The 16,482-nt window shown below is 47.1% G+C and overlaps 1 protein-coding gene across 12 annotated transcripts in view; it reads right to left on the bottom strand.

Moving 5' to 3' along the window:
• LOC142563987 (uncharacterized) overlaps positions 1-16,482 on the bottom strand; it is a 128,325-nt gene that overhangs the window by 30,879 nt on the left and 80,964 nt on the right. For 8 of the 12 annotated variants that reach the window (XM_075674757.1, XM_075674752.1, XM_075674759.1 and 5 more), the window contains one exon: positions 12,765-12,809. The exons of the other annotated variants lie outside the window; for them this stretch is intronic. In XM_075674757.1, coding sequence (XP_075530872.1) covers positions 12,765-12,809 — 45 coding nt within the window. The remainder of the gene's footprint in view (positions 1-12,764; positions 12,810-16,482) is intronic. 12 annotated transcript variants of the gene reach the window in all.

Genomic DNA, 16,482 nt, shown 5'->3' with positions numbered 1-16,482 from the left:
AGACGGTCTACATGCCTGTGTTATCTAGATGACGTGATAGTCTTTTCACCAACTTTCATGAGTCATCTAACGCGTCTGTCAGTCATTGCTGTCTTCCGATGTGCGGGTGCGCCATTGAACTCATTGAAGTGTCACTTTGGACGTCGTCAAATCAGTGTTTTCGGCCATCTCGTCAGTACTGCTGGCATTCAACCCAACCCTGACAAGATTCGCGCTGTCCAGAACTTTCCTGTTCCGTCATCCACTGCAGGCTCGTATTTCTGTCGTTTCCTCAAGAATTTCTCCAACACTGCTTGCGCACTCACCGACTTATTTAAAAAGGATGCTGCGTTCATATAAACCCTTGCTCAAACTAAAGCCTTCTCCACCCTCATATGCTTGCTAATGGCTCCCCTATTGCTGGCTCATTATGATCCATCAGCCCCCACTGAACTTCACACAGGTGCCAGTGGCTGTGGAATTAGGGCTGTACTTATTCTATGGCAGCTTAACGCAGAGCATGTAAATGCATAAGCCAACTGTCTCCTGTCACCTGCCGCAAGGAATTTTTCAATTATTGAACGGAAGTGCCTAGCGTTAGTTTAGGTAGAGGCAAAATTCCGCCCCTACTTGCACGGCCACCCATTTTCCATGGTTACCAATCACCATGCCTTGTGCTGGCTTTTGTCAATTAAAGACCCCACTGGACGACTAAGCAGATGGGCGGCACAGCTCCAAGAATATTCATTTGCTGTTTCATACAAGGTCGCTTGCACAAGGACGGCGACTGCCTCTACTGTCATCCTGTCGACTGCCCCGAATGCGATGCACATGACACCAATGCTTGCACCCTGGCCATTTCTAATCTGCGTGACATTCGCACTGAACAAGGGTATGATCACTGCTTACCATATTTGCTCACATAATTATTGCACTTTTTTCTAAAAAAAATTGAAGCAAATTCAGGGGTGCGATCATTACGCGGGTTAAATTTCCCACAAAAAGAAATTTTTTGTTTTTCATCCCGCGAGTGCATTATGTGCATTGAAACAGTTTCTTCCGTAACAGTAATGAATAATATTGTTAATATCAGCAAGTTTGCGGTAATAACGTACCCATGTCCACTTTGAGGGGACAGAAACAGATGGGCGCGCTTAGCTGCCAGTGACATAGAAACACATGGCGGGCATGCTGTGGAAACTGCGGCATTTGTCTTCACTACTATCCTAATACAGTATGTTTCCGCTAAGAGTGGGCAAATGTCTTAGCTGTGTTACAAGCGTCGGCGTATGAATAGGGTACGCTTCTAACATATCAGTGTAAACGTGGCTGCTATCGTTGCCACTCGTGATTTGTTGCGTGCCCACGAGTGCAAACGAGAAGAATCGAAAGGCACCTTTTTTGTTGTTGTTGACCACAACCATTATAAATTCTACATGTAATAAAGGCAAGTTTGGTTGCAGCTTTTTCTTTTTGCCGTGGAAGTGCGGAAAGTGATGAAAGGAATGAAATGGGGCATCTGCTAAAGAACGTTTGGTGCATGCAGACCGCTTGGTAGACCGCTTAGTGCAGACCGCGTAGCATTCGACAGATGGTAAGCGTGATCATTATTAGCTAGACTTGGCACACGACATATCACTGCGGCAAGTTTGGGGTGCGAGCATTACACGGGAAATAAAAAAAAATCGAATTCTGACGACAGAATTCAGGGGTGCGATCATTACGCGAGTGCGATCATTATGGGAGTAAATACGGTATGCGTTCTCATCGATCGTCTCAATTCTGGACATTCAGAGTACCACGCTGCACATGTTCCTACTCCACGACGACCTTCTCTACAGTCGCAGCTTGCTCCCTGCTGCACCATAATTTTCACTGGTTGGACCATGCCATTTCCGGACATCAGTTCTTGAACAGTTGCACGACGCACCTACTACAGGCCGCCTCACCATTTCTTGTACTTACGACTGCATAAGGCGGCACTTTTACTAACCAGGCCTCTTCCGCCCTGTGTGCCACTACTTTGCAGCCTGTGCAGTGTCGGCGCCACAGAAAGCTGCTTTGCTACCCACCTTCAACCCCATCGATGTGCCCTCAGAACCATTCTTTCGCATGTCTCAATGTTCTTGTACCTTTTCCAACATCGAAATCTGGCAATAAATGGGTCGTTGCTGCGGCTGATCGCACAACCTGGTATGCAATCACGCTAGCTTTGCCCACAAGCTGCGCAACTGAGGTGGTGGAATTATTTACATGACATCATCCTCCATCACGGCTCACCCCAGCAGCTCCTCACTAGTCGTGGCTGCGCCTTCTTGTCCCGTGTTGACGTATTTCACACCTATTCAACTAAGGACAAGCTTTCCATCACCTAGCACACACAGACAAACGGACTAACGAAGCAGCTCAATCACACGTTGACAGAAATGCGTACGTTTCTGACTACAACAGTGGTTGGGACAGCATGTTACCCTTCGTGACCTTCGCCTATAATTCGTCCCGTCAAGAGACCACCGACTTTTCACCCTTTCACCTTCTGTTCGGCCACCACCCTACTCTGCCATCTGACACACTGCTTCCTTCGTCGATGAACGCACGCACTGAATATGCTCAAGACGTCTTCACCCGGGCTCACACGGCACACCAGATTGCCGGCTCCCACCTCAATGAGTCTCAGGCCACACAGATGGTCCAATACGACAGCCAACAGTGGGATGCTCGATTTCCTCGTGGTTCTGTTGTTCCCCTATGGACACCATGTTCCTTTGCCCCTATTTTTCTTTTTACCCAAATTACCTTTGTAAATGCATAGCCAACATATTGATTCCCAGTGGTGGACTTTTCTTGGATAGGCCCACCGTTATCTGCTGGTAGCTTCGCGGCACGGCGCTGCTGTCAGTTGTTGAAGGTAACGGTTGTGCTTCACACGTCCACAGTGTACGAACAAGGAAGTGTGACAATCAGAACCGCTGACAAGCTCCGGTCATTCCACTGGGAGTCTGGCCCACCCAACACACAGTCCGGACCTCGCCCCTAGTGATTTCGACTGTTTCGGTCTGCTGAAGAAGTTTCTGGTAGGACAGCGATTCACGTGCAATGATTAATTAAGCCAAGACAGCAGTTTTGATGGTGGTTCCACAGTCAGCCAAATTCTACCACAGGGGCATCTCAAATTTAGCACTGCGATGGGACAGATGTCTGAACCAGTGTGGGCACTATGTGGAAAAATAATGCAAGGTACGTAGAATAGTACGTATATTTGTAATTACGCGTATGTACCTTATTTTGGCTGACAAGATATAGGGGCAAAGACTCTCTGATTCGCCCTAGTACACGATATTGTGTCAGCTTGGCGATGTTAACTACGAGATAGCTCCTCTGGGCATGCCTGTCCCCATTGACGTACATATGTGTGGGCTGAAGCCTTATTTTGCATAGAGTTCAGTTCCTTTATAGTTAGCACTGAGAAGGCGCCTTTCCATGCAGGGGTTATGTCATGACGCAACCTGTTGGTTTTGTTGAGTACGCAGGGCGACCAGATCTTTTGGGGTCGTGGATTGAATGGATTTGGCACAAAGCCAACAAAACAACACACAACTGTCAAGCTGCCATTTTGTTTAATAGCACAGGGCAAAAACAAACGAGAGGGAGAAAACAAGAGTGGCATTGAAAAAGGTGAAATGACGACAGTGCACAAACGGATACATGGCACCATCTCGTGATTGGCCATTACACTACTGACATTCCCCTTATTGGACTGTCATTGCGCCCACACTTTTGATGCCCAAACATTCACAGTGCTTGAGAGTCATTCTTCCATTTAAGATCTTAGTGAAGAGGTCGGCGCAGTTGTTCAACGATTCGATGTACTGGAGTTGTAACTTTCCCTCTTCGACCTTTTCTCTCAGGAAATAATACTTGAGGTCAATGTGTTTGCTTCTATCTGAAGTAACTTGGCTTTCCACAAGCCCAATTGCACCCTGGTTGTCAGCCATTAAAATCTGTGGTTCGTGCATGAATTCGTGCGCATTAAGTTCCTTCATGAGATTTTGGAGCCACATTACTTCCTTTGTAGCGTGACACATTGCTACATATTTTGCTTCGACTGTTCACAATGCAGTGCTTTGCTGCTTCTTACTACTCCGGGAAATCGCAGCACCAGCTAGCGTGAACACACACCCACTGAATGACTTCCTGTCAGCCTTGTCACTAGCCCAGTCTGCGTCGCAAAAGGCTTGTATGCACTTCCTAGTTCTCTGGTAGACTAGTGCATTATTCTTTGTCTGTTCCACATAGCGAAGAATGTGCCTTATGCCATTACAGTGTTCTTCTGTGGGATGTTCATTGAACTGGCTCATGTAAATAGTCGCAAAAGCCAAGTCTGGACTTGTGCCTCCGACCAGGTAAAGCAACACACAAATTGCTTGTCAGTACTTGCGGGGCAGGTCCTCACTTGATGGGTTATTTGTTGTCTCCTCTTTGTTACTTGCTTCCAGGATCCAAAGGAGATGATGCTGCTTTTGCATCTGACATGCCAAATGTCTCCAGTGTGTCGTTAGCATAGGCCGTCTTGTCCAGTGTTAGTTTTCCATTTTTTTCTTTCTTCAGTCATATGGAAAGGAGGTGGCTAGCTTCACCCAAGTCTCTTGCATCAAGTTCTTCACCTAGGCGGCTCTTGAAGTCGGCAATCTGTTTCTCATCTTCTGCGATGATCAGCAAGTCATCAACGTAGACTCCGATGAGGTTCTTCTTGCTGACATAAACACAGGGTCCCGCTTTTGATCTTGTCATCCTTTCCGACTTGAGCAATTTGTCCAAAGCAAGGTTCCACTTCTTTCGAGACTGTTGTAGCCCATAAAGACTCTTCTTCAGAAGGCAGACTTCATCCTTCTTACAGTCATTCAAAGGCTGCGGTTCTATGTAGACGGTGTCCTTCAGAATGCCATTTAAGTATGCTGCCGTGATGTCCACCTGGTGGATCTTCCAATTCCTCTCAACTGCTATGGATGGCCAGCAGTGTCCTGACGGACTTCAGCTTCAATACAGGAGAGAAGGTTTCCTTGTGATCGGTACCTTTCACTTGTGAGTATCCGCATGCAACCAACCGTGCCTTGTATCACTCTAGGTCACCATTTTCGTCGTACTTCTTGCGGAACACCCACTTGCATTTCACGACTTGTCGATCTTTCGGTCCTGGCACTAGCTCCCATGTATTGGAAGTTTCGGGGCTGTCCAGTTCACTCCGTATAGCTGCTTTTCATTTCTCCTAGTCTGGTTCAGATAAGACTTTGTGTAGAGTTTCTGGATCTCTTTGGCTGTTTTGCATGGCTATGTAGCAGCCGTGATATTCACTTTGACGTGGTTTCTTGTTTGCTAGTCTTTCCGACCGTCTTAGTGCCTGTGTGCCACAATCTGTCATGCTGGACAGTCACTGCGTAGCTCCTTTGTCCTGTGTAGTTGCCTTGTCTTCATCAGCTGATGAGCCAACTGCTTCAGCATAGTTGTAATCAGTATCATTGCAATTTGAACTACGAACATCATGTGGCTCGCTCAAGCTGTCTTCAACTTGTAACGTGATTGTGCAATAAGTGTCGATATGTGCTTCAGTCTTGCTACTTGCAACTTGGGTAAGCTTGCATGGGAAGGACTCTTCTTCAAAGGTAACATGCCAACTTACAAAGAAGCGATCTTCCTTCTGGTTCCACAGCTTGTACCCCTTCACTCCTTCTGGGTAGCCGACCAGTATGCACTCTTCTGCTTTCGGGTTCAACTTGCTCCCCTTGCACCCTCTGTTTCGTTCATTCCATGCTCTACACTCAAACACTCTTAGGTGGTACAGTTTCACTTCTCCCACTGTCCACAGAGCTTCTGGTGACTCTCCTCCAACCGTCTTCGATGGGCACTAGTTTCTGATGTGACTTGGAGCGACAACGGCGTCAGCCCAGAGCTTTTTAGTGACACCTGATTCGATGAGAAGGCACCTTGTCTTGTCAAGCAATGTTTGGTTCATTCTCTCTGCGACTCCATTCTGCTCAGGCATGCCAGGAATGGTCAGCTGGCGCCTTATGCCATGCCTGGCCAGGTACTCGAACTCTTTGCTTGTGTACTCTCCTCCAGTGTCACTATGCAAGCTCTTCACCTTCGTGTTGTGCAAATTTTCCGCCATGTGTCTGTACTTATCAAACTCCTGAAGCACTTCGCTTTTGGCCTTCATGGGGTACACACAGTATATATTGAGTAGTCGTCTGTGAAGGTTACAAAGTAACTGGAGCCCCCTTTGGCCGTTGATGTGATCTTTCCAACCACATCTGAATGCACCAGCTCAAGTAGAATCTTAGCCCGTGTTGCCTCACCCTTTGGGAAACTGCTTCGCCTTAGCTTTTCCAGACAACATGTGTCACGTTTGTCCTTCACAGAGTCTTCACTAGCTCCACAAAGGCGTCGAACAGCATCCTGGTGAAGGTGGCCTATTTGTTTGGGCCACAAAGCTGTCTTTTATCTTTACCATCTTCGTCGACATTATTTCTTCGTTGACAGAGAACAGTCTTCCTTTTCGAGTTGCAGTAAAGATCAGCTCACCGGTGTCCTTTGTAATTTTGGCTTTGACCCCAGCGAACGTCATGTGCAAACCTTGCTCTTCAATTCTACCGACTGATAGTAAGTTGCCGTTCAAGTCGGGCACATAAAGGACATCTTTTAGCGTGATGAATGACCCACCACACTCTTCAGATAGTTGAATCTGAACTCTTTCTTTCCTCATGACACTCATGGATTATTTATTTGCAGTTTCTACTCCTGACTCGCATGGCTTGAAGTCAGTGACCTTTGCCTTGTGCGATGTCATGTGATCTGTAGCACCGCTATCAAGATGCCACACATGAGGAGGCGCTGTTATCACATTTTTGGCACATAAAGCCATCTGTGTTGCAATTTTTGCTTGTGATGAGTTTCTCTTCTTTTGGTCATCCCCTTCGCTTGCCACAAGCAAAGCATCGCACATTCTTCTTTTGCATACTTGAGGTGCATTGACGAAACTTATCGCCCTTCTTGACTGAGTTGATGATGCACCTTCACATTGGGTTGCTTGCTTTCAGTCCTTAATCGAGCTTTAGTGATCGGGGCCCTTGTCCGACTCTCTTCGTCGCTTAACCGATCTTCGTCACGACGCAGCTTTCTGTTTTCTTCGATCAGCAGCCTTGTCTTCACTGCTTTGGTCGTGAGGGTTTGTTCATCTTGCTCCAAATTCAGAATGAGCAGTTCGTATGTGTCAGGAAGCCCAATTAGCATCACTAATGCAACCGCTCTGTCTGTAAATGCATTGCCTGCATTTGACAACCTCCCATGCAGCACCATCAATCTTCCCAGGTAATCTTGCACTGACTCGTCTCTCTTCACTTTTAAGTTGAAAAAGTCGAGCATCAGCTGGACTATATGCAAGAGTCCAAACTTTGAGGTGCATTTCCTGCAGCGTATTCCAGGCTTCTTTTGCAGTTCTGCAAGTCCCGATGTCATCCAGGTAGTTGTCCAGGACGATAAGGAACCGAAAGGTCAGGGCCTTGTTGAAGGTCTGCTGTTCTCGCTCGTTCATTTCTCTATTCGAGAATCCAGGGTGGATCGCTTCCCAGCACCCCTTCTGTACGAGAGCTGCTCTTGCCCTTATCGACCATATGTGATAGTTATCTGATGACAACTTCGGCAGTCTAAACTCGTCTAATGCTGACATGTTCGCTGATCCTCTAACGCAAGAGGGACAACGCACTTCTCTTTCGGAGCTATTCCTCAATTAGCATACGCGAAAACGATTTGCCGGTCACTTCCTCCCGAAAAAATTCGCCACTAACATCCACTGAAAAGATTTTGTCAGCCGCTTCTTCCTGACAGTTTTGCCACACTCACGCCGGACGTGTCTAAGTGTCTTCCGTACATATCCAACATGGAGCCTGCAGCAATGCCGGTGTCACGTGATGGTCCGTTTTACGAAAAAAAAATACGCACTTCTCACTTTTCTTCGCGGGCGCACACCGCTTGTCAGTCACTTCTTCCCGACAGTTTCACAATGCTCACACCTGTCTAAACTTCTGAAGACATCGGCACGATGTAGTGAATGCGGTGTAGCTCGACGTTTCCTGCTTCAACGTGGTCGCACTTTTCATCACTCAACCAAGGCAATCTGTCTTATTTCTTCCAAAAAGTGGTCGATGCGTCGTCCTGGGCCCATAACCTGTTGGTTTTGTTGAGTACGCAGGGTGACCAGATCTTTTGGGGTCGCGGATTGAGTGGATTTGGCACGAAGCCAACGAAACGACACACAACTGTCAAGCTGCCATTTTGTTCAATAGCACTGGGCAAAACAAACGAGAGGGAGAAAAAAACAAGAGTGGCTTTGAAAACATGAAACGGTGACAGCGCACCAATGGATACATGGCACCATCTCGTGACTGACCATTACACTATTGACAAAACCAAGAGTGGCACCAGTCAGAAGGCGATTTCACGTGTAGAGGTGGAATCTGTCTTGACAGCAATCTTGTTTACGCATTGTTGTCTCTTTTGTAAATAATGTAAAGCCATCTTTATATGTGACTTCTGTAATGTAACAACATATACTTCTGCAGGCTACTCTAATCACTTTCTACGTGTGCAACTTCAATACACCACATGACATGCCAATGTCCTTATCCACTGATACATTACTTTTTGAAAAAAAAAAAATTTCACCGAAACTGCAATTAGACGCATAAAGAGCTGATCTTTTTGTAGCGGTACAAGTACAAACGTGTGATGAAGTGCTTGTGATAGCGTACATGTCACATATTTAGCAGCCTTAATTTATTTCGAGAGACTTTCATTTAAGGTGATAAAGAAAAGTGACTCCCCATTGCAGCCCTGCGAAAGTGGATGTCCAGCGCAGGTGTTGAAAACCACCACGACTGCTCAGGGGGGTATGCAATGCTTTATTCCTCAACTTCTCCTCCGCCACATTATTTAGCCGCAGGAGAAAGTGGATGTGCAGACTTCCCATGTGTTGAAACTCCACGGCAACACAACCAGCAGCAGCATGCCGCCACTGGTCGTACTCTCATTTCTTTTCCCTTTGGCGCGCCTCGTATTCACGATGCCCCTCCGTAGTCCGAACTATGCGTTGCCTACCTGTAGCGGTGCTGCAGCAACAATGAAATCAGTTTCTAGGCTGGTTTTTTAATATATGGAAGGCAAGTGACGTCATTTGCTAGTAATCTTTACCAGGAAACATATGCAGGGAGCGCTACGTCTTTGCATTGTTAGCAGGAGAGCCTTATCGATTATGTGGTTTGGATGCTAGTTTTGTGTAAATGACCTTTGGAATTTTCGTTGTTTTGTTACTTTTGTTTAATAAGTGTCCTTTTGTGTTTCGCTCTCTTATATTTTCAGCGTCGGGACAGTGCTTCTTAAGAGGGGTTAATGACACGCATACTTCTTTGTCTTTATCGGGCGACCACGTTACACCGCCTAACAAATGTTATCGCACTTCTCAGAACACGCCTGCATGTATAGGAATTTTCTGGAATGTTATTGATGGTTCCATCCGCTGTCTGTGACTGAACTTTGTGTAATCTGATTGCATGTATGCGCAACGCAAATAACATAGAACTTTGTGGAAGACACGCGGGTCCCAGCGATTACTCTGGAACATTCGATGACTGATGTATAAAAGCTGACGCGCTTGACCCGCAGATTAGGTTTTCGACAATCGCCAACTGTGTTTGCCGCGGTCGCCCTTCTTTGAGTATAGCATTTTTTTTTTGAGGGCACACGTTCGCCCAATAAAATGTTAGTTTCGTCATTCCCAGTATTGCTGCTTTCCTCATCGTCACTGCTACATGACAATATCGTCAATAGCGATCTGCCAGTATCCAGAACAAAGATCAATAGACGAGAAATAGCTGGAACCATGGAGGCAGTCAAGGGCGTCGTCTATACGTGGGAGCGGTTATACGTCCTTCTTAATAACGTTGTTCAGATGACGGTAGCCTAAACAGAAGCGCCACGTGCCATCCTTCTTAACCAACACCAGAGGTGGAGCCCAGAGACTGGAAGAAGGCTCAATTTTTTTTTCTAGCATTTTGTTCACTTTGCTTTGAATTACTCAGCGTTCGGACGCAGAAACTCAATAAGGTCGTCGTTGAATAGGAGTAGCATCGCCAGTAAGAATCTGATGCTTGACCACGAGTGCCTGGCTTAAAGGGCAATTGTCGAAGTTGAAAATACCTCGGTAGGACGATAATACTTGGCAAAGGTCTTCAGCCTGTGCAGAGGACAGGCCTGTCGCAACCATTTTCTTTATGTTGGGATCGGCGCCCGAGACTGGCGCGAGGAGCCTGCTAAGCTCGCAAGGAACATCGGTCGATAAAGCTGCCACATGATGGTCACCTGAGACAATCAACTTTGGCAAGGCAAATACCTTGCGGTAGAATTTGCTTTGCCAATGCAAAGTTAAACATAGGCATGCGAGTGCGGAGTATACTGTGAAGCATGGTAACGTCATACTGCAGTGGAATGTCGGGTAGAAGAATGACAAGGTACTCGACATCAGGAACTGGTGGGTAATACAACAGTTCAATATCGGATATTGACTTTGGTGGCAGGCGAAGAAAGCCGGTGCAGCGTAAGCGGCACTGGGGTGCGTCAGAAGGTTCTGCGAGAATCGGCAACTCAAGGCGAAGGCTACTGGCAGAGCAGTCAATAGCATAACGCGCAGAGAGAAAATTGAGGCCAAGAATTAGGTCTTGGGGGCAATTAGCAATCAAGGTGAAGAGAACAGGAGTGTGGCGGCCGGCGATGTTGACATATGCCGTACACATGCCGATGATAGGCACAGTACCGCCATCCGAAACGCGGACGACACATGCCGATGCTGGGGTGAGTAGTTTGTTCAGTTGTTGTCGAAGAGCAGCACCCATAACAGAAAGATATGCTCCTGTATCGATGAGTGCCATGACAGGATAGCCGTCAATGTCAGGAAAGTTCTGGTTCGTAGGTAACGTGAGCAGAGGATTTGAGGGCAGGGTCGACAACGCAGCTTCACCTCCAGAAGCTGCAGCGCCTAGTTTTCCGGCTGGATCCGGGAGGCGATAGGCAACGAGGTTGGGGAGAACGTGACTAATGGCGTCAAGGTGAGGGCGAGCGGCTGTAGTGAAAGTTCGGGGCAGGGGCATCAGCAGCAGTGGGTTCATGGCGGGTGGCATACAGAACAGAAGGTCCAAAGGTGCAGGAATAAGTGGCGGCATATGTCCGAGGAGGTGGTGGTTATCGGTTGCGGCAGTGACGAGCGACGTGGCCGATGCGACAGCAGTGGAAGCAGATGGGCCTGTCATCAGGGGTACGGCATTCGGACGGGTTGCGGCGAGATGTGGCAGAAAAGGACTGCCGGAGATGAGGAGGACCTCTAGGGAACTGGGGAACGCTGGGCTGAGACGCTGAATGCACGAAATTAAGACCAATGTTCTCAAATTCGTGTCTTACGACGGCCTAAATCATAGCAATCGCGGTTGCTGGCAGATCGGTAGGCGTCATGGAGAAAGCTGGCGAACAGGTGGCCTCAGGCTCGCGGCGAACAATATGAGTTATGTCGTCACTCGTGGTGGTCTGACGCGGTCGACCCTCACATGCCGACGTAGCAGCAGTGTTGGGTAGCCACGTGATGTGGTGTGTGATACGGCAGCTCTTAGCTTGTTCAAGGCAACGGCATTCTTTTCTGATGGCGTCGATAGTCGAGACGTTGCTGAAACAAGCAAATCGAAAGCGTCATCGGCGATGCTTTTTAGCACACGTGCCACTTGATCTGCTTCAGTCATAGTATCTTCAGCTTTGCGGCATAGAGCCAAGACATTGTGGATGTATGAAACATACGGCTCTGTAGATGTCTGAACACGAGATGCAAGAGCCTTTCTCGCAGCAACCTTGCGCCCAGTGGGGCCGCCAAACAGTTCCCATAGCTTTTCTTTGAAACTGTCCCAACTGGTTATCTTGTCATCATGCTTTTGGTGCCACATGCGTGGGGTGCCACCGAGATAAAAGATGACACTAGCGAGCATAATCGTTGGGTCCCACCTGTTATTAGCACTTGCGTGCTTGATCATAGAGCTTGATCCATTCGTCAACGTCCTGTCCCTCCCGGCCAGAGAACACACCAGGGTCGCGATGTTGGGCGACCGTGACGATTGGAGCAGTCAGTCAAGCCGAAGCCGTTGCAGAGGCGGTCTCGTCACCGGGAGGCCTGGTGACAAGCTCGATGTACCGACTACTTCAGAGTTCCATGGCGAGGACGGAGATCGCTAACCTCTACCAGAATGTTACGCGTGGAATGACACAAACGAGAGAGGCTATTTACAGGCTATTTACACTGGAGCCAGACAGTCAGGCTGACCCTTGCTCGCGCCAAGGGCACAGACCCACTTCATTCGTTCTCGCAGCGACTCGTCTCTTGAGCATCTCTCGATATCGTAATAATATACATATATTACAATATCCTCACATCGTTGAAAAATGGTCTACGAATGAGCGAAGATCAATGATCTGACTACACCAGCCGACAAGTTGTACCGATTGCAATGGCCAATGAAATTGAAAGCCTCTCGTACAACTCCAGCACAAAGCTGCAAAGGCTACCTTGTACAGACTTCTGCAGACCGCCATATTCAGTACCTGCTGGCCAATGTATGTAACCAGACAAATAACACACTAACAAATGGATAATTCACGCAACTTAATGGAACTCATTGCATAATGGGAAGTATCATGCTCACCGTATTGTAAGTTCGTTTGATTGCCTTTCCAGCACGTCCACGCTTCTGAAAGAAAGGAGAGCATGCTTGAGCACCAGTGTGTCCAAAAGTTTATGCTAAAGAGACTGTCTACCACTCAGAACATGTCTGTAGATTGTGGGGGGGAATAGGATCATGTGTTACATTGGCAGACTGACTCTATTCCGTAAATAAATGTCTGTATTAATTTGGCTCTGGAAGCGGTGCGAAAATAACATGGCATCATCTGACAGTGAAACGATGTAAAGCGAACTGTCCACCACCAAGTGACTTAAAACCTGTGCAGGGCAAGTTATCTTGTTTAGATACAGTAACACCTTATTAACTCGAACTCGCGTATCTCTAAAAGTCAGCTAAGTCAAAATTTTCTGCGGCACCAAATCATTTCCCATATGGTCAGATCGGCTCATTAATAGCTGAGATAGAAATATTTCAGTGCTGTGAACCCGTGACTTCGGCAGGCAAGCTCCACTACCAAGCAAGACACTCTCTCCACCTGTCCCGTCTAGCCTCCACAAGCAAAATTGCTTCCCTGCATTCTCCCTTACTGGACCTCGAGTATCGTGCAACGCATACATCACGGGCCCCGCCACTTTTTTTTTTTTCTCCTCGCTTTCTTGCAGTGCGTCGCACTCCCACTGACGGCATCACACACGAGCTGTTGTGATTGTCTCGTTTCGCGCAGTGCACGGTTTTGCGCACTGTGCACGAGGACATCTGACTAGTGCTATAAGTCAGTGCTACATGAATACCGAGGCAGACACAAGTGGATCACAGAGCATGATTCCGTGCTGGAACATGGTAGAAAATGACAAAGTTTCGGTGTCTGTGCGCACAATTGCACAACGGTTGGGACAATCAGACGAAAGGGAAGTACATCTCTCTTGCTGCGGTGCAAAGTGAAAGAAAAACGTGCAGACGTTCGGTTTGTGTTTTATTATTTCTCTAAGCTTTACGTCGTCAATTCAAGCAACAGATCACGCAAATGACAGATATTGCCTTGAATAATTCTTCAAGTCACGTGTCTCGATGATTAACGTCACACTGCGAACACGAGTACGTATGTGCAGGAACACATGTACGTCACCATCCAGCTTGGAGTGCGATCGCCACGAGGGAAATAGAAAACGGTGTTCAGATTGAAATTTCAGACCTTTCCGTGGCGCGTAGCAATGTAATACTTTGCAAACACGATTGTTAGCGTGCATTGTATGCTCTGCGCTTCAGCTAAAAATGGGCAGACCTGGTGAGGGGCCCTTCAACTTCTTCATAAGCCTTTTCATTAGCCTGTTGATGTTTCTGCCCTGTAGGCAAGTACCAGTACACTTTTACTGTACTTTCTACTTTAGAACCATACCTTTTTCTTTTCAAAAGGTTACCAGCAAGCCGACAGTCATCACTTGAGCATCATCATCACAGGCCTATTCTTATGTTCACTGCAGGATGAAGGCCTTGCCTTACGTTCCCCAATTACCTCTGTCTTGCTCTAGCTGATTCCAACTTGCACCTGCAAATTTCCTGATTTCTTCACCTCACCCAGTTTTATGCCTTCCTTGACTGCTCTTCCCTTCCCTTCGAACCCATTCTGTAACTCTAATGACCCACCAGTTATCTACCCTATGCATTACATGGCATGCCTAGCTTCATCTTGATGCGAAAGCATTAAATGGCCCATTGAGCGAAAAAGCCAGCATCTAACAGGAAAACGACACCTAAATTCTTATTGGCTGCGATGCCACATCACGTGCGCGCCTCGACGGAGCAGAACGGGCAAAAGGAACACCTACCACAGTGGCACACCAGGTAATGCGCGAGGGGAGAAGACATCGCAACAACACGGCACCCTCACTCTCGCTCTCGGAAGCGTGTTAAGCATGCGTTCCTTGTACGCGCAAGCTCTCACATGCGTTTTAACTTTGCCATGGTAATCGTTCGTAATCGCTATGAAGAAATTAGTGCATAAAGAAACAAAATAAATTCTAAAATAAAAATGTTGGCGGCAGCGAGTTTCTAACCTACGAGCCCACGCCCAGAAGCCGAGTGTCGTAACCACCAGGCTTAGCCAGAACCCCCTGGGTAGCAGGCCTGTGCACTCTGCTTTATGACATCATGCTACTTGGACCGAAATTTCCACTGCTAAGCCCGGCGTGACGAAAGCGGTGCTGTTGAAATCACCGGGGCTTACTCGGGAGCATCCCCGTTAGGTTCTGTGGCAGTTGGGCAAGGTAGCTTGACATCACGGATTGAAGTGCATCAGGCTTTTGTGCTATCTAGGAGGCATTGGCCAAGCGTCTCTACACGCTCACTTGCCCGCGAGGAGTTCATAACTCGAAGGACTACTCAGCAGCATTGAATTGGCCATTAATGCTTTCGCATTCCCAACTCACAAGAAGTGCTCAGATGTTCTCAGATTTTTTTCTCTTAATGTCAACTAGAATATCGGCCAGCCTCGTTTTTTTTCCAATCCACACCACCAGGGTCCTTAAATACTTTCTATCTGGTCACGAAACTTCCGCATTACGCTATAGGAGAGCTTAATATAGCGCCCGCAGTGGGCGCACCCCGGTGCTGGCACAAGTAGAACTGGAGCGGACGCCGAACGGACACCACAGGTATTCTTGTGTGAACGCTCGCTACTGCGCAGGGGTTGACTGCATGTACTCGTGTGTGAATATAGCCGACACAATGTGCAAATCGCCACCCTGTTTCTGAACAGTTTTCAGAAACTTAAACGTGAACAATTTTGAAACAACTAGAACGCCTTGTTTCATTTACAGGTTCAACTGCATTTGCAACAGCGGCTTAATTCATAATTCAAATGGTACAGTTGCACTACTCCATCATTGGAAACCGACTATGCAGCAAGTTCAAGTCACACTTTTATGCAATTGTACGTAAAACGACCAGCGTTTCAAACTAGTAAAGCTAACCAACTGATTAGTAAACGAATTACTAAACCAACTACTAGATGACTAAACTTATTACTAATTGTTACTAAATTTCTAAATTATTACTAAAGTAATTACCAACTACTTACAAATTACTCATTGCCAAGTAATCACTAAAAGCAAATCAACTGTACTAAACTAACCACACAAACATGATTACTAAACTAATTATCAAACTAACAACTAACTAACCGAACATACCGTAAAAACCGGACTATAGGTCAGACCAGAATAAAGGTCGATCCCCGAACTAACGAATTCTAAAAATGAAAAAAAAAAGATCTTTTTCAATGGCAAAAGTACCGAAAGACACCCTTACCTTGAAACAAATGCAACAGTATTTATTTAAATGCTGCTCGCATGTGCACCCGGCCAATTTTTAACAGTATCGCGCGACCATCGACCCGCATGCATGTCAGCACCTTATTAACGACGCTGAGTGGCGAAACAAACGAGATACGCCCATGTGTACACCTGCGTTTACTTTCACTATTTCGCTGCTCTGTGCCATGATGATAAGGTGCTGACAAACACGCGGGTCGATGGTCGCACGATACTGTTAAAAATTGGCCATGTGTACAGTACATAGAAGGGCACGAAGTTCACAAGTGCTACTCCGAATCAGAGTCGTTCGAACTAGAGTTGGATGACGAGTGCTCTCGCTGCCCAGTCCAGAGGCGCGCGCGATCTCTACAGATTTCAAATGGGATGCATTCGGCAGTCACAGGCAGCGATCTTACAAACAGCTCCCA

The sequence above is a fragment of the Dermacentor variabilis genome, chromosome 11 (assembly GCF_050947875.1).
Source record: "Dermacentor variabilis isolate Ectoservices chromosome 11, ASM5094787v1, whole genome shotgun sequence".
Lineage (NCBI taxonomy): Eukaryota > Metazoa > Arthropoda > Arachnida > Ixodida > Ixodidae > Dermacentor > Dermacentor variabilis.
Note: the sequence above shows the minus strand (reverse complement) of the source record. Positions and strands in the feature narration are given on the sequence as shown.